General features: G+C 34.7%; 3 protein-coding genes, 1 long non-coding RNA gene and 1 other non-coding gene across 7 annotated transcripts; 2 read left to right on the top strand and 3 right to left on the bottom strand.

Annotated features, from left to right (window-relative positions):
- Positions 1-310: 310 nt before the first annotated feature.
- On the bottom strand, positions 311-2,889 carry LOC122602714 (calvin cycle protein CP12-3, chloroplastic-like). 2 transcript variants are annotated; one of them, XM_043775303.1, is made up of 2 exons: positions 1,722-2,889; positions 311-827 (listed from the first exon to the last, which is right to left on the bottom strand). In XM_043775303.1, the coding sequence occupies exons 1-2, from the start codon at positions 1,762-1,764 to the stop codon at positions 454-456; spliced, it is 417 nt and encodes a 138-aa protein (XP_043631238.1). In that variant the 5' UTR covers positions 1,765-2,889; the 3' UTR covers positions 311-453. The 2 variants fall into 2 exon arrangements, with proteins under 2 accessions (XP_043631238.1, XP_043631239.1); XM_043775304.1 differs by having other exon boundaries at positions 1,731-2,889.
- Positions 2,890-3,952: 1,063 nt separating this feature from the next.
- Positions 3,953-5,156, top strand: LOC122602707. Its single transcript, XR_006324372.1, has 3 exons — positions 3,953-4,013; positions 4,647-4,727; positions 4,822-5,156. It is a non-coding gene; the product is annotated as an uncharacterized LOC122602707 (long non-coding RNA).
- Positions 5,157-12,682: 7,526 nt separating this feature from the next.
- Positions 12,683-15,717, top strand: LOC122603663 (probable inactive receptor kinase At5g58300). Of its 2 annotated transcripts, none has more exons than XM_043776432.1 (3): positions 12,683-12,765; positions 13,066-14,395; positions 14,946-15,717. In XM_043776432.1, exons 2-3 carry the CDS (start codon positions 13,132-13,134, stop codon positions 15,575-15,577), a joined length of 1,896 nt encoding a protein of 631 aa, XP_043632367.1. In that variant the 5' UTR covers positions 12,683-12,765; positions 13,066-13,131; the 3' UTR covers positions 15,578-15,717. The 2 variants fall into 2 exon arrangements, with proteins under 2 accessions (XP_043632367.1, XP_043632366.1); XM_043776431.1 differs by lacking the exon at positions 12,683-12,765 and adding an exon at positions 12,769-12,840.
- A 2,635-nt stretch (positions 15,718-18,352) lies between these two features.
- TRNAI-AAU lies at positions 18,353-18,426 on the bottom strand. The gene has a single exon. It is a non-coding gene; the product is annotated as a tRNA-Ile (tRNA).
- A 751-nt stretch (positions 18,427-19,177) lies between these two features.
- On the bottom strand, positions 19,178-20,522 carry LOC122606084 (methylesterase 17). The gene is made up of 4 exons (XM_043779042.1): positions 20,255-20,522; positions 20,005-20,145; positions 19,666-19,800; positions 19,178-19,552 (listed from the first exon to the last, which is right to left on the bottom strand). The coding sequence occupies exons 1-4, from the start codon at positions 20,501-20,503 to the stop codon at positions 19,271-19,273; spliced, it is 807 nt and encodes a 268-aa protein (XP_043634977.1). The 5' UTR covers positions 20,504-20,522; the 3' UTR covers positions 19,178-19,270.
- Between the last annotated feature and the right edge of the window lie 360 nt (positions 20,523-20,882).

Raw genomic sequence — 20,882 nt, 5'->3', positions numbered from 1 at the left:
AGTTTTCTTTATAAAATAAAAGAAAGGAAATGATAAGAAAACTTGTGGAAGTTCTAAAATTTTCTTGTCAATTTTAGCATGATTTGGAAGGAAAAGAAAAGATAGATATATGAAATTACAACTTCACCCTTAAATCTATATCTAATAATTGTTTTACAAAGGCTATATGGGTAAAAATGTTTAAATGTCCAAATTGTTGTGATAGAAATGAAATGAAAATGTTGTGGATTATTTCCTTTTTTATCATTTCTATCACTTTTTATTAAACTCGAGAATGCATTATATGAATATATTTTTTTTTCTTCTCCTCTCCTCTTTAATCTTATCATTTCTTTTCTTATAACTATAAACTCGAGAATAGAGTGTGAAAGTTGAAAACCGAAAATTGGTGAGAAATGAAAAGAAAAATAAAATTTAAATTACAAACAGAGGCAATACAGATCTCTGATTTTATCAATCATCATAAACACTGCACTCATCAGTTTCAGGATTACCCGAGCAAAACGAGTCCAAAGGATCTTCATCATGCTCCAACTTCACACGTAGATGAGCTTTCGCTTGACTTATTTCTTCTACCTCGTCCCACGCCACCTTACACTCATCAGAGTCTTTATCTCCAGCACACACTTCCTTTGCTTCCGTCACTTTGTTTTCAATCATTTCTGTCAGTTTCATCTCTCTAACATGCGTTCCCTTAAACATCGCCTTTAACCCCACCCCAGATAATCCCTTCTTCTGACCAGAAAAACATACTGAAGAAGAAGAAGTGAACAATTTGTAGCCTAATAAGGAACAGGATTTGACACTGTTTACTTCTGTAATTGATCCTATAAACGAACTTTTAAGATTAGTTGCCATTATTACTTTCATAATTATATGTAGATGCATATGTGTATGTGTATTTATAGATATTACAGATTGTCATTGATATCTTCATGGGGTCGTTGTTTCCAATATATGAAGAAATAGAAGTTTTGTTTCTTATTTATGCTACTAAGTTTGGTACTTAGTTAAAAGACAAAACATACGTTGATCAAAGTGGTGCATTTTTAGAGAAAGTGGAGTGTTTGTTAAACATGGGAAGATTGAAAGTAGAGTTTTTATTAACAAAGATTGATTTTTTAGCTCAAGGAACTGTTAGATCTTATCTATAATGCAAACAAAAATATATTACCTAATAATATATACATGGTTCTATTCGACAATTGAAATCACTGATCAATACCCAAACTGTATCCCACACTACAAGATGTAATAAGAGGGTATGAATGTATGACAAACCAAATTTGCAACAACAAAAGAAGTCAAACTACCATCCAAAAATATAAAAAACTATATATATATATGGCTAATTACTCGGAAAGTCTTTCAACTTGTCACTGAAATCTTTTTTGGGGTTCGAACAAAAAAAAGTTCTATTCAGGGGAAGAAAAACAGGTAAAATCTCTTTAATGGGGTCGTGACCTGCTAAAGCTAACGTGGACTATAATTAGCAGGTTAAAACTTCTAGCACACAAAATAGCATAAAATGATTAAATATAAAACACTAAGGTCGTGTTTGGTAGGATGGAAAGGAAATGTGAGAATGAGAAAGGGAAACACTTCCCTTGTTGTGTAATGTAGAGAATGGAAATGTGGAATTGAAAATTGATTCTCATTCTCTAAATATAATTCCACTTAAAAATGAGAAGAATGGCAGAGAATGATAAATTACAAGGAACCTTTCTCACTTGGCATTCTTATGTGAATGTAGCCTACGAGCATCTTTGACCTATCCCCACCCCCACCTCCAACCCCATAGATGCCGCATCATTGCTTCCTTAATCCTTACCACCACCATAATTGTCGGACCACTACTTCCCTATTACCACAGCCAACCGCCGCTACGTTATCACCGAAACCATCGTAACCACGCCACCAATCCACCACCGTAATCGTACATCCATTGCTGAAAACTACCATCATTATCACCAGTCGGACAACCATCATCCATCACCACTTCAATCATCTCAATCGGCCACAACAATAATATCTTTTGATAGAGTTGCTAAGAATTTTAAAAATACTCTGTCACTAATCCCAGATCTGAAAATGGAGTGGCAAAAAAATAGATGAGGCGAAAGGTTGAGGTAAGAGCTTTATAACAATCGCTAGAGGTCCTACCATCATCAAAGTCAAGAAGGCTCCAAACAGTTAAACGAAAAAAATTCCGTTATTTCGAGCTTGCTTTAAATATTTGGATTTCTTTATCCAGTATTCAGATCATCAGTATATAAATAGAGTTTTATTGCATCATGGATTAAACATTTTTAAGATGGAGTTAATGCTCACAAACTCGTTTATAGGCTGATGTCAATTTACCTTTTTGTTTTGCTATGGTTTCATATTTTAAGTGGGATTTAGTGTCGAATCTCTTTTTGGTACCAAACAGTTGAATAATTGCTCATTATCAAGTCTTATTCTCTTTCTCTACATTTCCATTCTCTTATGTATTTCCATTCTCTATGATTCACTCGTACCAAACGTCCCCTAAATACGGAGTATATGCATCTCCCCAACATTCAACTTCCAGCCAAATTCCCTTTTCATCAAATCAAAAGTTCTTTTTTTCCCCATCAAATATGCCACAAGCTCGAAAAGTTTATCTTGTGATATTGTAAAGTGAGATATTGTTGTTTACATAATCTGATGTTTACAGATCCATATATGTTTTTATGTAATTTTGACACAATATGTGATTCGATTCAAAGTTACAAATTATATACATACCACACCTCCATAGCCATTAAAACCTTTTTCTTTTTTTCTCTGCTGCTGCTGCTACTTTTACTTTTGTTGCTGTTTTATTCCTTCCTTCCTTTATTAATTTTTTCATTGATAGGAGGTGCTGTTTGTTTTGGGGGCTCTCATCACTCTCAGATCCATTATATATACACATAAGAAAAAACCATATAAATACACCCACACCCTTGAAATTCCGGGAATAACGATTATCTTCCCCGGTCACCCAAGTCCGACCACCACTGTTTCCGTATACAACCACAAAAATCCAGATCTCGACTGCCATTACCGCATATAACCACACAAAACCGATGCTTAATTACCATCGTTATAACGAGATAAAGGTATAGAAAAACGGATATATGATTGTTCTTGATTGTGCATCTTGATTGTTCTTAGTTTTGTTGGAAACATATTTGATGTGGTAGAAATTATCCCCGTCACCAGTAACTTTAGTTTGTTCATTGTTTAGTGTGTGTTAGATTTGATGTTGGATATTGTCTAGTGTGTTGTTTATCTTTGAAGTTGGATATTGGATGTTTGTGATTTGCCATAGAATTTTGAATCTGATTTGGAAATGTGAAATTAGAAATATATGACATGGACATTCAATATATAAGATAAAAAACAAAAAAAATATTTGGAAAATCTTTTTTAACAGGCAACTTGTACGGAACTCCAATAAAGAGATTTTAGCCGTTTTCTTTCCCCTGAATAGAACTTTTTTGTTTGAGCCCCAAAAAAAATTTCAGTGACAAATTGAGATACTTTCCAAGTTATTAACCCATATATATATATATATATATATATTGATACCTGCATATAGCCAAGGCAAAATGGCAATAACAAAAACCATGTCATAGACCATATCTACTACACTCATCTCTACTACCTTATAAAAGAAACTCCTCCCCCATATTAAATATGTTTCTGTCTTTAAAATTACATAATTGCCTTTGGACTTTTTTTTTTAATTAACGTAATCTTATTCCCCACCAGCACAATTCCCCCCTTTCCCCCTTCCTTGCCATCATCGACACAGAGATATGGTTGAACAAAAAATGATTATATATCGTCAATCAATGATCTATGCATGTATCAATTATATCGTGAAATCCTCTTCATCACCACCATCATCGGTTGGTTTTCTAGGGTTTCTTCATCCGCGATGCATCATCACCATCAGGTGGTTTTCTAGGGTTCCTTCATCCGCGATGCATCATCACTATCAGGTGGGTTTAACATATTGTTTTAGTTTACTATGTTTCAATAAATTGAATTATTTTAGGGGGGAAGGAAATGAATTGGTTTTTAAGAAATTGGTTTTCTAGAAATTGAATTGTTTCACGATATATGTTTCAAGATGGTCATGAAGCAGCCATCACTATCAGGTGGTTTTCTAGAAATTGAATTAAATTATCAATCAAAATAATTAAAACGACGTTGTTTTAGTTTTAGTTTACTATGTTTCAAGAAATTGAATTATCATCATCTCTATTTACATGAAATTGAATTATTTTGTTCAGACTTTTAAATCTTTTTTTTTTTGCATTTTCCAGAGATAATTTCACCAAAATTGTGAATTAAATGTCGTTTTAATTTGGTAACTGTCCAATGCATATCTTTTCATATCTATATTTGGTATATATTGTGATTGATTGTGAGACGATTTATCTTTGGTATACATTACAACATTACAGCCGTTTCATAATTCTCTGTGATTGATTTCTCTATGTCAAACTTCACATTTTTAGGAAATTTATACCCACCTAACCACCATTCCAATTAGTATAAAAAAAATACGCCAGACACACATTCTCATTCATTCATCATTCATTCAATAATAAAAAAAATGTCCAATGCAGGTTCTCAATCCGCTTATTCTGACGGCACTGGAACCGCAAATACTACTGTACCTATTGCCAATGCAGTTGCTCCATCCAATGGTATTGCACGACTATGTAATATGTTTCTTAGTTATACTATTGCGTACATCGATCCATCCAACGGACTTTGTAACGGGACACGTTTGATATGCAGAGGTTTTCAACAAAATGTCATTGATGCGGAAATAGCGGTTGGGCAGCATGCCGGTAAAAGAGTTTTCTTACCAAGAATACCCCTATGTCCTTCTGAAAATGATATGTACCCCTTTAAGTTGAAGAGAAAACAGTTCCCGATTTGACTTAGCTTCGCGATGACAATAAACAGAGCCCAAGGCCAGACAGTTCCACACGTTGGTGTCTATCTACCTGAATCGGTATTTTCACACGGACAACTATACGTGGCTTTGTCTCGAGGGATATCACGCGAAAGGGTAAAGGTTTTGGTTAGGCCTACCCAAAATTTCCATCAACCCGGTGTATACACCGCAAATGTGGTTTACAGAGAAGTTTTACAAGATGCATAGTTTATATAATGTGAGTGGATTTATATACCAACTAATTTGTATAATACTGTTCAGTTCTCTAATTTACTGTTTAGTTTCTCTTTTTTTCAGGTTTCAAGGTTTTATGCACATATCCGCACTTCCTCATCTACCATTTCATTCTCATTGCGTGAGGTTAGCTTAATCTTTCTTATTAATAACATACTTATGGCTTAATGTTTGCTTACAAAAGGGTTGCATGACTTATACTATTATTTTTTTATATATTTTCAAAGTGAATGGTCAGGTTTTTAGAGTAATGCAATCTGTCTGTACAGGCTATATGCCAATTGTATATCAGTTTTTGTATCGCCCATATTGTACATACGTACAGAATGTCATTTTAGATTACCCCTCAACCAAAATGTAAGGTTAAATAGATAAATATTAGTAAAACATGGCTTTGAATGGCCCAGTTAATACGGGCCAGGCTGATGAAGCATTTGCAGTTGTAGCTTAGTTTCAAGAGCTCAACTAAGTTGCTTTCATTAATACGAAACATATAGTCAAGTTTTAGTCATCCAATATTGAAAACACAATCTATAATGTGATACTGAGCCATAATGTGATACTGAGGCTCCTGCATACGTACATAATGTGATACTGAAGCTCCTGCACACATACATAATGTCAAGTTTTAATAGTTGATATGTAAAAGAACAAGGTTTTTCATGTTCAGGCTACTTGGGGAGGTCAGATCTTCAAGTCAGGGTCTAACTAGGTGTCCTATTCCTGTAACCGTTTCCGAAACCTTTCTTCTGCCTGTTAGCCATCCCCAAGATGGTAACCTAGGGAGTTTTGAACCCAAGACCTATTGTGAGCACATTGGGATGCCTGAGTCCTGACCAATAGGAGACCTTTGTGGTGGTTTTATTGTTTATACGTACAATGTGTATAAGTATTTGGCGAATAAAAGTTTATGTTTAAAAGGTATTTGGTGGTTGTTTAGTTCGTTTGGTAAACATTTTTGTAGGTATACTGATAAGCCTCAAATTGTACATGTTTTCCTACACTGAATTGGACATTTTGTACTAGTTTTATAGCCATTTATACTTGTTTTGTGGTACGTTATGGTATTTGCTAGTGGTTTCAGGCCTACAGCAGGTATATTGCCCCATATGGTAGAAAATAGCTCAGAAGTGGTCCATATGCACTAACCGAAGAAGAACGAAGCTGAAACGGCAAAACTCTGCAAGACCTCGCGGCGCGAGGAGGGTCTCTCGCGGCGCGACCTGAGAAAATTTAAGACAGAACTTTAACCTGTAGGAGATAGCAACGCGAGGAGGGTATCTCGCGACACGAGACAGGGTTTTCAACCCAGTAGCGGCGCGAGTGGCAAGACTAGCGACGCGAGTTGGGCACTTTCGAAGTCAGAACTTTGGCTTGAAAGAACTAGCGGCGCGACCCGAGTTCCTAGCGGCGCGAGTTCTATCTGACATCACCATTTTCTCTCTCCTGGGGTATAAATACCATCCACCACTCCATCCAAACCCTAGTCTTGGACATTTTCAGCTCACACACTTATACTTCAGCCGTTTTTCAAGGTTTTCAAGAGTTTTTCACTACTCCAACATCATTTGAAGACTTGAAGATTAATTTTAGCTATTGTTACTCATTGTAGCTCGATTGTAACTTCGGTTTGTATTTGTTCTCTATATTTGGTACATCATGTCTTCCTTTCTACTTCAATCTTTAGCTTTTAACATTATGAGTAGCTAAATCCTTATACATCTATGAAGATGAAGTGAAACAATTAGTTATGGTTGCATAGTATTTTGAATTCAAGTTGGTTTTACTTAACATTTTGTCAAGATCTTAATGAAGTGATTTCTTCCACTTAGATTTGTGTTCTTGGTGATATTTGTGTTTTTCAATAGTGGTACTAGTTGAATGCAAGTATTATTTTAGTTGTTTGTCTAAGAACAATTTTTGCTAGGTCATGGTATGATAGTAAAGAATATAAGTTTAATAGAAATTACTTTGTTAAGTGAATTTAACGGTTGGTGGTACCACGTTTCTTTCACAAAGATAAAATTGTTATTTAAGTAGTCAAACAAACTAGTTAGTTCAAGGAAGCGTAATAAGGTTGGTGGTACCACTTGTTGCAAGGAATTGAATTGATTAGGTGATTGAGTCGATTTTACAACCGGAGTGCACGCCGGGTGTGTTTTAGTCTTGTCACGATTATTGTCACCAACAATATTGAATTTTGAGCTTAAACCATATGCAACCTAAACTTCTTGTGTAGCGGATTCGACATAGATGGCTTTTTAATTATTTGTTACAACTCAAACTATTTTCGCATACTCTCGATTGACACCGGTTGAGTATTTAATTCATTTTACTTGTCGATTAATTAGCTTTCTGAAACGCAAAGTGACAACTCGGTCACAAACCAAACTTTCTCTTGATTTACATTTTTACAACCTTAAGTACAACATTTAGTCCTTGTGTTCAATCCTGGTCTTACCATTTAACTATATTACATACGAATGGGTACACTGCCCGTAAGTGTGTGGTTAAAAGTAAACGGTAGATCTTGTTATAAATTATTAAACTCGATTTCACACAGCATATACCGATACAGGGTTAACTGTTAATGGGGTTGACTATGAAGGAAGTTTGCTTTGTGTTGGTAACCTGTTATTGTCTTGGACTCCAAAGAATATGTCGGATATAACTTCTGACAGGTGCGTGCCTTTTTTAAGTCCGTTTGTTACTTTATTATTTTCCAGGATACTAAAACAAGCTTACCGTGGAAGTTCAGTTATCTTGCATAAACACTTACATATAGCTTTGATATCATCTGCAAGTTCGAATGTTGGGTATGGACATATGAGATGAATTATATCAGCCCTGTTTATGTTGAATTTGTTAATTCATTGGAAATATGACCATTTGCCTGATCATACACTATGGGTAGTATTTTATTGTTTTAGTCATTGGCCTGATCATACACTATGGGCACACGTAAAGAACTTATGTCATCTCACTCCTATTTGATTGTTCCAAGAAAATGATTCTAAATCTTTTAGGCATTTATATACACTATGGGCAATTTTTGACCCGTTTGACATAAGTACTTTGAAGATGATTTCTTTTATCCAACCAACACATTCAAGATACAACATAACTCATTCTGACCCATTCTATGTAATTTAATATTTTTGAGTAGGTCACCTATTGTGCAGGGCAATATACAACCCCGACAAGCCGAAATAAAACAAATGCAGTTCACTGGTCACTCTTTCTAGCCTTCGTGATGCTTCAACAGCCAACCAAGCATGTACTTTGGATTATATAACTGGGCCACTTGAGAATTTTGTTTGTAAAAAAACATTTTTTTGTGATTTCCTACATCTTTCCTTTGTCATGTGTTTAGGATATGAGAACTGTTTCTTATGTAATTATTCATTTCTAAAGTGGTTACATTCGTCTTATGTGATTTCCTACATTTTTCAGGTTACATTCGTCTTATATTATAAACACCATCAAACTTTGATTTAATTAGAAATTGTCGGGGTTGTACTCATCTCAGTATTGCTCATAATAAAATCGTATTTCAACTGCAAAAGCTATATTTTTGTGTGATGTTAATGAAGCTCGCTTTTTTCACCAAAAGGGAGGTTGATGCATACGAATATCTGACTTGGATATGTGCAGCTCTCTTATTATATGGTTCACCATTGTTCTATAATGGTTGTAGTTTGATCCACTAACTATGAGTCTTTAATTTGTGATTTACTTAAAAGGGAAAATGCATAAAGAGGACTGTACTTTATGCAGATTTTTGTTATGGCAAACAGATTTTGTAAGTTTAACAGTTTTAAATACTACATATACTAAGGGTCAACTACGTGTTAGCCTTTAGTTGATCAGTTTGACGGATTACCTGACTCATTTTCATGGCTAAAACAATTTTTATTGAAAGGAGCCTACCATATCATAAGGTTTATGGAAGTACATTACAATATCGCTCATTTGCAACCATATATAACGCACAGGGGTTAAAAATCAATCAGGCGCGTATACTATGAGTGGGCTTTTAGTGATGAAGCAATTTCATGTTTATCTAAATTGTATTTTATTGGGCTTTCAGGTTATGTCAGACCTCCTCATTTGTAACCAAATATAACTTATAAAGTCTCTAACATAATGCTATGTATATAGAAAATCGCCAACGGCTTTTAGTGATGAACATGTTTATCAATTCTTATCAATTCTCTACATATATATATATATATATATATATATATATATTTTTGCCATTCTCAATTTTATTTTATATTAGTTGTACCTCATATTATTATAGGCAATCTCACATATTTATATATTAATCATCATTATAGAAGTACAACCGTCAAGCCGATTGTGCGAGAGTTTTTGATGAGCTCTATTTTCAAATTAATGAAGACATCGAGTTAATGGAAGATCGTTTGAACGAGTTGAACTCGATTTTTCAAAGGATTCGTAGTCAAAAAGAGCACCTTGATCATATCTATCTTAAGTGATATCATATTATTGATATTCATAAGGTGTCTCTTATTATGTTTTAAATTATTTATAGCTGAAGTCACAGACTCTCCTCCAACGTTCAAAATTCAAAATATTTACAATTACAGTCCCTCAAACGGCCAAAAGTTCAAAAACATTTACATTTACAGTCCCTTAACGGCTAGCTACATTATCACTCTATAAATAGCTACCCAGAGCCTTAATTAGTATCATCTCCATTCCACTTGTTTCAAACTTGTTTCATCTGCTAACTCACTCACCATTTCAAATGCCTTCATCATCATCAAATAAGAACGTTCACCAACCTCGTCTCACTGAAGATGAGATGAAAACACGAATCATGACCGATATCAAAGAGGACACCCTCCTTCAAAATGAACTATCTGGGGAACTGGTTTACCTACAGAAGAAGAGACACCAATGCGACCAACACGTTCAGGAAATAGAAGCACCAGGCCGCAAGGTCTCGAAACACGAAGAGACATATTCGTTGTTTCTGCAGTATGAGAGCAAAAGGGTCAAGAGGGTGATCGACAATGTTTTTAAGGCTGGTCAGACGTTGATCGACCAATGCACTTGGGCCAAATCTTATCACGACAACTGCGGAGAAGACAAATCAACGTGGGAAGTCAAATGTCCGCAACACGACAAGCGGTGGGCAAACGAAGCGCTTACCGTGGCTTAGGAAAAATGTCAATAAAAGATGATGAAGAGTAATCGTAGCATTATTATCTATTTCGTATTATAATCATGTACTGTCTTTTTTAATTATGTATTTTAATGTTTGATTTTAAATAAATGTTTGAATTAATTATTTTTTGTGTAAATATAAAATAAAATAAATAAAAAGTGTGAAAGAGGTGGAAAAAATAGTAAAAGGGGTGATGACATACCACAACTAGAACTGCAAGAAGAGGCGGAAAAAAGTAAAAGGGTTGCACAATTAGATCTGCAAGAGGAAATAATAAAAAGGACGGATGATCTGAAATCGTTGCTTCGATGCACATCGGTTTCGAAAGCATGGAATTCTTTGATCAAATCCCCCGAGTTTATCGCTGATTATCACATTCGACGACAACGACACCATCTACTTGTACAAAAAGAGTGGAATGACGATATTGTTAGAATTTTTGATGATGATGATACTTTCCCTCAAAATAAGGTTTCCCTTACTCTTCCCGACCCTGTTAAACCATCATATACGATACAAGGTAGCTCTTTAGGATTGTTTTGTTTTATTTTACATTACAATAATTATGATGATGATGATGATGATATTGATAAACCGACGGCCGTTGTTTGGAATCCATCAATTCGAAAATCCATTATCATCAGTGATGGGGTCTGTAGTGTTTTCGGGGTCAGTCCTCACACTAATGACCCCATGCTCGTCAAGATTACATATAGTAGCGTTTTAGACATTTTGCGTGGGCCTTGGACTGATGAGGAGGAGGAGGACGATGAGGATCTAACCTTAGACTGTATAACAACTTCTTTACCTGTTGAGGTATATACATTAAGTTCACGTGTTTGGACAACTCTACCGATTAGCCTCCCTCGCAACACAATTCGGTTATGTCCCAACAGCCAGGAAGTTATAGATGAGTTTATTTAGTGGATAGCTTATGATACGATTTTGGTTGATAATACATACTTTCGTAATGATCATCGTCTGATTTTGTCATTTGCTATGAATACTCGAGAACTTATAGAAATATGCCTACCAAAAAAATTAGCACGCCCTCGTGGCTCTGCCTTTTGTTGTTTATCTAAGCTACGGGAATCTCTTGTTGCGGTTGCGATTCTTCTCATAGTTATGTTATATGGAAGATGGAGTGTGGTGTTCCAAACTCGTTTGCAAAGCTATACGCCATTAAATTACCGAATGCATATAATTATATTACTCAACTTCGATTCAGGATGAGCGGTGGACATATTGTTTCTACGGATATTCCTCATCTAGATGGAGATCTCTTTGTTTATAAACCCGACTCAGAGCACACCTATGAAATTTTGGCCGGTGTATGGCAGATTATTAAACTACATTGATACCTACATGGAAACCTTACTTTTGCTTAATCTTTAAGAGTGTTTAACTTGGCTCAACTAATTAGGGTAGAATTTGGAAGCAGCCTCTCTACTTAGGTAGAGGTAAGGTCTGCCTACATCTTAACCTCCCCCATACACCGTCGAGGTATTGGGGCTCAAAACCCGCAGAAGGCGGCACTGAGCAGTTACTTTTTATTAATTTCACAAAACATAGGACATGATATAATTATGCTTGTTCTTGGTCTGTCAGAACCTTTGTTTCTGAGTTTGGTCTCATTGAAACATGCAGGCGTAATTAGTCCACTTTATGTCTAGTTATGTTGGGAATAAATGATGGAAGTTGTGAACGCTATTCATTACAATATGTGGTTATGTCACTTATTCTTATTAAGTAGTTTATACTTTATTGTAACATTGGATTCTTAAAAACATTATACTATACTATTGTAATTGTAATCTTTTTATCTAAGAACTTATTTAACTTTTTCAGAACAAAGGAGTCTACTTTTGCTTTCCCTTTTTTATCAGTGATTCTTCTTTCCTCAAGTTTCAGATTCTTTATGTTCACTGACATCTTCTCTAGTTTGTTGTACTTTTCGCATTATTTATTTATTATTACGGGTAAAAGATGAGGTTCCCCTGTTCGGGTTAAGACGAGTCTTAACGCATAATGTATTTATAATTTCTTCTTAACTCACCTGTGATACATTTGCCCTGTAGATTTCTTGCTTGTTAATCTTTGCATCACCGTCAACTTTAATAGTTGAATGAATAAAGATGACAATTGCCTTTATCATTTTTGTATTGAAATGCTTCTTTATTTCTTTGCAATTGTTTATTATTGGCAATTTAAAGCATGCACTTTCTAATGGAAAAGCTAAAGCTCAAATAATTGTCTTCTGCTTTTTTCCCATATGGAAAAGGTAAGAATTTCAGCATAGTAGAGGCTATCATTTAACAAAGTTTGAAGCTTCTACTGCGAGCTCTTGAAGGTAACCAGCCAATTTTCCTCTCTCTTCCTCACTACTGTCTTATCGGTAGCTACAAGTATTATACAGAGTATTTCTGTAAGCCTCTAATGCTTCTTCCTTTAGATTGCTTATATAGAATTTCATATGTACTAGTGAAACTTTGTTTTGCTTAATCATATGAGAAAATCATCTAAAATGCACTTATCGATGTTTTCCAAATATGTTTTGTAACAAATAAGTTCACTTTAGAATTTCAACCAGCTAAACTTCCATTTGTGGATCACTTCTTTGTGATATGATTTTCTGTTCTTTATGTTGTAGCCAGGAAGCATTATGGCTAGCTACTGAGATCAAAGGTTTATCTATATGTAGTTGCACATATACACAATGAAAAAGCCTATAAAACTCCATTATTTAGCAATCACCGCCATAATATTCCTACTGTATAATCTTCAAGTGACAACTGCTGACCTCAGCTCTGATGCCGAGGCTCTTCTTCAATTCGCTTCAACTGTCCCACACGTAAGAAAACTGAACTGGAATTCCACCATCCCCATTTGCACTTCATGGGTTGGTATCACTTGTAATGATGAGGGCACAAGAGTCATTGCTATTCATCTCCCGGGTCATGGACTATTCGGTCAAATCCCTCCAAACAGTATCGGAAAACTAGATGCTCTCAGAATCTTGAGCCTAAGATCCAATTTCCTTAATGGGTCGCTTCCTTCTGATATACCCTCCATTCCAACTCTCCAGTTTCTTTACCTTCAAAACAACAACTTTACGGGAGACATTCCTACCCCTCTTTCTGTCAAGTTAAGCATTTTAGATCTCTCGTTTAACTCCTTTTCAGGAAACCTTCCTCAAACGCTAAATAATTTGACCCGTTTGACCTCCCTGAACCTCCAATATAACTTCTTTTCAGGACCTGTTCCTAAACTAAACCTCACCAGACTCCGTCTTTTGAATGTTAGCCATAACTCACTCAATGGTTCGATCCCATCCTCCCTCCAGAAGTTCCCGGTTTCTTCATTTTCAGGGAATTCTTTCTTATGTGGAACCCCTTTAAGTGAATGCTCATATTTGACCCCACAATACTCCCCATCCTTGCCTGTACGTCCAAAAAAGCATAACAAAAAACTCAGGATCGGTGCAATCCTAGGCATTGCTGTAGGAGGCTTTTTACTTCTTATCCTACTTGCGATATTCTTGTTTTGTTTCTTGAAGAAGAAAGATAGAGATTCCGTCAGTGAGTTAACGATAAAGGCGGTCCCACCTGGGAAAAATGAAAAATCTGATGACTTTGGGAGTGGGGTTCAAGCAGCCGAAAAGAACAAGTTGGTGTTTTTTGAAGGGAGTAGTTACAATTTTGATCTTGAGGATTTGTTGAGAGCATCAGCAGAAGTTCTTGGTAAAGGTAGCTACGGAACAACTTATAAGGCTATACTCGATGAGGGAACAACAGTGGTAGTGAAACGAGTAAGAGAAGTTGGGGTTGCTAAAAAAGAGTTTGACCAACATATGGAGTTCGTAGGGAGGATAGGAAGACACCCCAATATTGTGCCACTTTGTGCTTACTATTTCTCTAAGGATGAGAAGCTTCTGGTTTACGAGTACATGATAACCGGCAGCCTATCTGCAGTCTTGCATGGTAATCAATTGTATTGTAGAACTGGTTTCCAACTAGTTTCTGTGTCAATAAAGGTGACAAAATGGGCGGGGCAGGTAGTGGGTCAAAACAATCCGGAATTGAATCTAGTGCCAGACACTAGGAAAGTTAAATCTAAATAGTTCAAATGAACTTATTTAAAGAGGTTTGATAGATTAATAATGCACTTTAGCGACTTTCGACCTGTATCCTTTTGAGCAATTTCTGAAAAATATATAACGAATAGATTTTGTCTAACCCGTTAGAAATAAAACATTACTCCAATCAAGTCATTGGCAAATGGGTTATGTTACATAACACCGTATTTTCTTCAGCAGCAGATAGTAATAAGGGCAGTTCTCGAGAGGTGGGTAAAGAGCTACAAATGGGCTCTACAAAACTATAAATGTTTCGCATTGAAACCGGGTGGATTTAACCATAAAGACTCGATGTACATATTTTATAAAATACCATAAACAATTTAGCGTGTTAATCCGTTTGACTTATTTCCTTTCCAACGCTTTTTAATGTTAACATCCTGTTTTTTCCACAGGATATAGAGGTCTAGGTAGAACTCCATTAGATTGGGAGACAAGAGTGAAGATATCACTAGGAGCAGCAAAAGGTATTTCACATATCCATACAGAAGGAGGTGCAAGATTTACCCATGGCAACATCAAAGCTTCAAACATCCTTCTAACCACAGACTTCAATGGTTGCGTATCCGATCTGGGCTTGGCTCCCTTAATGAACTTTCCTCCCACAAAACCTCGTTACATTGGCTACTACGCGCCAGAAGTGTTAGAAAGCCGAAAATTAACTCAAGAATCAGACGTTTACAGCTTTGGAGTCCTGCTTCTTGAGCTGTTGACTGGTAAGCCTCCTCTACCGTCATCGGGGCATGATGAGGTGGTGGACCTGCCAAGGTGGGTGAGATCAGTGGTTCGAGAGGAATGGACTGCAGAGGTGTTTGATGAGGAACTAATGAGGTATCCACATGTTGAAGAAGAGATGGTGCAGATGCTTCAAATTGGGCTTGCCTGTGTGACTAAGGTTCCTGATATGAGACCTTCTATGGATGATGTTGTGAAGATGATTGTTGATCTACGGTCATCAGATTCTTCTGAACATCGGGCTTCTTCAGATGATAATAGGTCCAAAGGATCTAATGTGCAGACTCCATGATTGTTGATCTGGAGTTGGTTGTAGTTGAAATTATATAGTTATGTTGTTATTGTTAGAACTTCAATTTTGTGGTTGCTTGTATTTCCAAATTATTCATAAAAAGAATTATTATGGTCGCAGTTTCGATCGTGTTATTAGCACAACGCTCTAACCAGCTGAGCTAATAGGCCGGTTTGTACATATTCTTCTATACTTTTTCTATAGTTGCACATGTGGGTACGTACATATTGCAAAATGAACTGCTTATCTGTAAACAAAAATATTGTTGAATCTGTTGTTTATGCAACATTCTGTAACACTGTCTTTGGATCTTTAATGTATTCTTAAACTCGACTCTCATTGTTTCAATACTTTAAGGTCAGTATTCATAATAGAATGATAACAAGTTTTACATATAATATATACATGACGTCTATTATAAAACAACACATTGTCACGTCTTTAAACGGCAAATGATTGGTACAACACAAAAACATTCATGAGACTTTTTTTATATGACAAATTTTCAATGGAACCTATAAAATTATAAATAATAGTTGATGACAAAATACGTACGATGACAATCAATTAATAGTTGATCCAAAAGTTTGAATATCAGTAGCAATATATAACATTTTGGACTTCTGGTTTATCAAGGCCGGCTCAAGCTTTTCTGAGCTTTAAGCGGGACTAATTTGGGAGCCTCCCTTAAAAGTCTCTAACAATCATTTAGATAGTTCTACACGAGACCATATCAGAAATCAATAGAAGAAAAAAAATACCCAACAATTAAAACATACAAAACAAAAATAAAGTTAAATCATTATACATAATAAATAAAGCCAAGTAAAAACTTTAATATATACTCAATACTTCAATAGTATATACATAATAATAAAAAGAATTGTTGAAGATGGAGGGGAGAAACTGAAAGTCATCGAAAATAAAGAGTAGAATTGTAGAAATATTATTATAGAGTAGTATGAGTTTATTTATTTTTACCAAAATCTTGACCTCTCCTCCCATTTCAAAAAGGCTAGTGGTGACAAGCAGTAGAAAAAACCCTTTTCTTTAAAATTTGGGGGCCTTAACTAAGTGTGGGACTTAAACCCTTTTCACATTATGTAATTCTCATTTATGATTGTTTTATCCATAGAAATATAAAACAATCATAAGAAATGCGACACTTTTAAACTTTATTTTGGTTAGAAATGAATGCATACAACACATTGTAAATGAAATAACTACATGTGGCCTGTTTGAGAGAATCAAGTCGCACCAAGTTAGATTTTCTAGCTAGGTACTAAGAAAGTAAAGAAAAGAGAAGGTACATCTCAACTGAACATAAATGAGAATCATAAAGCAGAGGTATAAATCGAACTTTAAGAAAACCATACAAAGACTTTTTACACAAGTACTCGTTTTTATTACGAGTATTAGCAAAAAAAATAAGTAAAATTAATATCGAGAGCTACCATTGAAGTTTTATCGGGTCGAAAAAACAAAACCTAAACCCTGTCAAAACCAGGCGATGGCGGAACATGAACAAATAATTTGGAGGGGCATGAATCATTTGGTATGGTTTTTTAACGAGAAAATAACATGATTAGCCAAATTTTATTGCGATTATATCAAATTAGCCAAGTTTTTTTGGATTTTCACAAAATAACCAACAAAATCGCAATAATCTGACAAAATCGCAATGAGATCTACAAAATCGCAATGAGAACTTCAAAATCGCAATGAGATTTTGAAGAATCGCAACAAGATTTATAGGTTTTTTATACAACTAGAGGTCGAGAAAAGACAAAGTTGAGAATTTAAATAAATCGAAAAATATGATTGGTTAATAAGTTATTAAAACAACTGTGTTTTCGTATAATAAAAGATTATAAATGATTGTTGTTTGTTGGATGCATAGTCAATAGGCCTAACGTAGATGAATATATATAGAGACATTAACCATTTGACATATTTAGTTAATTCTACATATCTAACGTCCAATCTACCAATAAACTAAAACAGGATTGTATCATTCTTTAATCGACATGTGACGTAATATTTAAATGACATGTGTACATTTGAATCAATATCTTAATTTGTACTTTCCTAATACTAATCAAATTTTTTATAGTATTCTATCCCATTACGTTCGTATTCATAAACAAGCCATTAGAAATTTGTGTGGATTATGTTAAATCTTTCATTAGACCGTTCGGAAAAAAATAAATCTTTTATTTAGCTTAGATTCCTTACCGAATATTTTAGAAAAGTGAGTAAATATTAGCAAACTTCAATTCAATATAGCTTAACTTATCTTTAATGCTCAAAAGGTTTAACATACTTTCTATAACTATATAACTTATTTTTTGATTTTTTATATTACTTATCCTATATTGTTTTGTTGTTCACATGATAAACGGATCCAAACAATTGTTAGAAAATATAAATATTTATCTGTCAAACCATGTATCACGCACGGGTATTAGTACTAGTATAATATCTGTGTAAGGAAAATAATATACCCTTCTAATAATCCTCCGAGTTCCAAAATTCTTGTGTTATTAGCTTACGAAAAGGTATATTAGGCTTGTTATACATGATTAAAATTTTCGTTTTGAAAAAAAGGAGTTACAATATAGGTAAGTTATTAAGTGGTTGTGTAGATAACTGAAGCTCAACTAAGCCCACTACAAAGTACAAAATATAAAAACTAATAGCAAATTATGAACATGAAAAAGCCCAAATAGCGTAAAAAACAAAAACACGATAAAAAGAAATATGAATGAAAAAAAGTGGCCCATGCAGGTTTCGAACCTGCGACCTTCGCGTTATTAGCACGACGCTCTAACCAACTGAGCTAATAGGCCATTTAGTTCACTCTTTGATTGATCAAGAATCTAACTTTATTGATCAAAAATCTAAATCTTTATTAAACTTGTCAACCATAAAATGTTATATACAGTAAAGTTTTTGAAAAATATTTGCAAGTGCCAAAAGATGTTCATTTGAAGGAATTGAGAGACTATCTGGTAAATTGAAAACACTTTATACTTCTTACCTATGCCTCCATTCTCGTCACTTAATAATGTAATATTGTATCGACTTTATCAAGATATATTGTGGACTTTACATGATTTATACATATATTGAATTAGTTAAACTTTAACAAATTGAATTGAATTTTTTGTTTTTCATGGCAAATTATTACACACCAATATTCGAACCTTTTGGAAAGGAACACCATTATATACACTACAATGTCTCAAATGAGACTTGAACCCAAGACACTGAGATTGGGCATACCTTTATCACTAGATTAAGCTATAGTGGTTGTAATCAGTTGACTTACTTATCATCCTTAATATCTTTTTTTTGGATAAAAAAAATAAACTATTGTTTTCCCGAAATCTTTTTCTTTTGTAAGTTCTGTGAATCATTCTAGACTCGAACTTAAGATCCCGGAGGAAATAACTTAGCCAGACTCACTACTATAGCTGAAATCTAATTAAGATACCCGTGTGCGACCCATCTAGATGGATTGGTTGTTTTCTGGGATTAATGATGGCACTATAAATCAACAAATTGATAAGAGAACATATATATGCGACACAAATTGACTTTATTTTGCTAGAATAGAATGCACTGGATATTAGATAGTAACTACATATGGTTTGAGAGAATCACATTGCACCAAATTAGATACTAGTGTGATCAGTAATTAATAGATAGATAAGCCTTAACTAAGATGCCACACAAGACAAAAGGATTAGAGAAATTTGGGCTATGGTCACTTTCGACAACATATACATTCATAGGTGGCCACTTCTCGATCATCCTGTCTTGTTGTTCGGGTCTAAGAAGTCTATCGTACATTGTCTTGATATATACCCGTGGCACCTTTTCTACACCCTCCTCATTTCCTTCTTTAAACTTAGTACCTTGTAATGCGTACACAGGTCCTGGTCTTATTAGCATTGCAGCTAATGTGAAATCCTACAAATTATTTAATCAAACACAAGTGAATGTTTATTACTGTATATTGTAACAATGGAGTTTTTAATCTGTTAAGTAATTAATGAATCAATTAACTCCATATATATATATACCTCTGGAGGGGTCATATGATAGAGAAGTTTTTGCTGTAAATCCTTTTTGATGATTGCATTAGTAGGCGATTGATCTGGGCCTAATCCGAATTCCAGATCATAAACATCCCCAAGTTCTGACAAATCAGGGACACCCTGACAAATTTGCAAAATATATATAGTTATGACTTAATTTGTGTTTTTAAAAAATACGGAGTATATATATCAATGATATAAATGTCTCTGAATTGAAGTCGATCTAATAATTTCAAAAACCGCCAAGATTAAGGTAAAAATGTTAATGCTTATATGCCTAAAGTAGGAAATAGTTGAAAACACAACTGAGGGGGGTCAACTTACATCTTTGATATCCTGCTCAGTCAGGAATCCGCCTTTAAGCATGGTGGCAGCAATATAAACCGCAAGGCTTATATTATTTGGAAACTTACGAGTCGCATCTGTCACGCTTAATCCTCCAGCACTATGTCCAACCAATATCACCTGCAATAATTACATACATACATACATACATACATACGACCCATATATATGTTTCTTAGTGTTCGTTAACATATATATATGTGATTATGTATTTAATGCACGTACGTACCTGTTCATGGTCAGGCAATGACTTGAAGAAGTCGATAAGGGGCTGGTTATAGACATCGAAAGAGAGGATCTTGCTGGGATTGGAAGGATCAATCTCGGCACCTTTGAGGTCTATACAAGTGGCGGTGTAGCCGAAAGTGTTCATAAGGCATTTAATCTTGTACCAACACCAGCTTCCACCACCTAGACCATGAATGAACACAAAGTGTGGCTTCTTCTTCATCATCAACTCATGTGATGTATTGTCCATCTTAAATTCTCCTATATATGCCTACACTCCTAAATTATGACCACCATATTATATATGTGGACTGGTGTGAAAACACTTTATACATATATATTGTATGTTCTAATTAAGTACGTGGCCAAGTGATGTAACAATTAAATTACCTTGCATGTTACCTTTCGACTCTTACGAGAAGGGTAAATCTGTAATAATTATTAGTCATTTATAACAATAACTTCATTATCCATCTTTACAATTATGTACATTTGTTATATATGACTAGTAATTATTGTAAATTTATTATCACGTAAATTATATATTATATATATATATATATTTGTTATCTATGGGTAATAATTGCTGTAGATATATTATCAAGAGATTTATACCGGTAGTACTCCAT

Source organism: Erigeron canadensis, chromosome 6, assembly GCF_010389155.1.
Source record: "Erigeron canadensis isolate Cc75 chromosome 6, C_canadensis_v1, whole genome shotgun sequence".
In the NCBI taxonomy this organism is placed as follows: Eukaryota; Viridiplantae; Streptophyta; class Magnoliopsida; order Asterales; family Asteraceae; genus Erigeron; species Erigeron canadensis.
Note: the sequence above shows the minus strand (reverse complement) of the source record. Positions and strands in the feature narration are given on the sequence as shown.

Bases quoted from the DNA above. Each gene is read 5' to 3' on its own strand.
- LOC122606084 (XM_043779042.1), bottom strand. From the start codon at position 20,503: ATGGACAATACATCACATGAGTTGATGATGAAGAAGAAGCCACACTTT. The intron at 20,146-20,254 runs GTACGTACGTGC...TAATTATTGCAG, and splicing joins CATTGCCTGACCATGAACAG to GTGATATTGGTTGGACATAG. The intron at 19,553-19,665 runs GTATATATATAT...AATAATTTGTAG, and splicing joins ATCATATGACCCCTCCAGAG to GATTTCACATTAGCTGCAAT.
- LOC122603663 (XM_043776432.1), top strand. From the start codon at position 13,132: ATGAAAAAGCCTATAAAACTCCATTATTTAGCAATCACCGCCATAATA. The intron at 14,396-14,945 runs GTAATCAATTGT...TTTTTTCCACAG, and splicing joins CCTATCTGCAGTCTTGCATG to GATATAGAGGTCTAGGTAGA.
- LOC122602714 (XM_043775303.1), bottom strand. From the start codon at position 1,764: ATGCTCGTAGGCTACATTCACATAAGAATGCCAAGTGAGAAAG. The intron at 828-1,721 runs GTTCCTTGTAAT...GTTCGTTTATAG, and splicing joins AAGAATGCCAAGTGAGAAAG to GATCAATTACAGAAGTAAAC.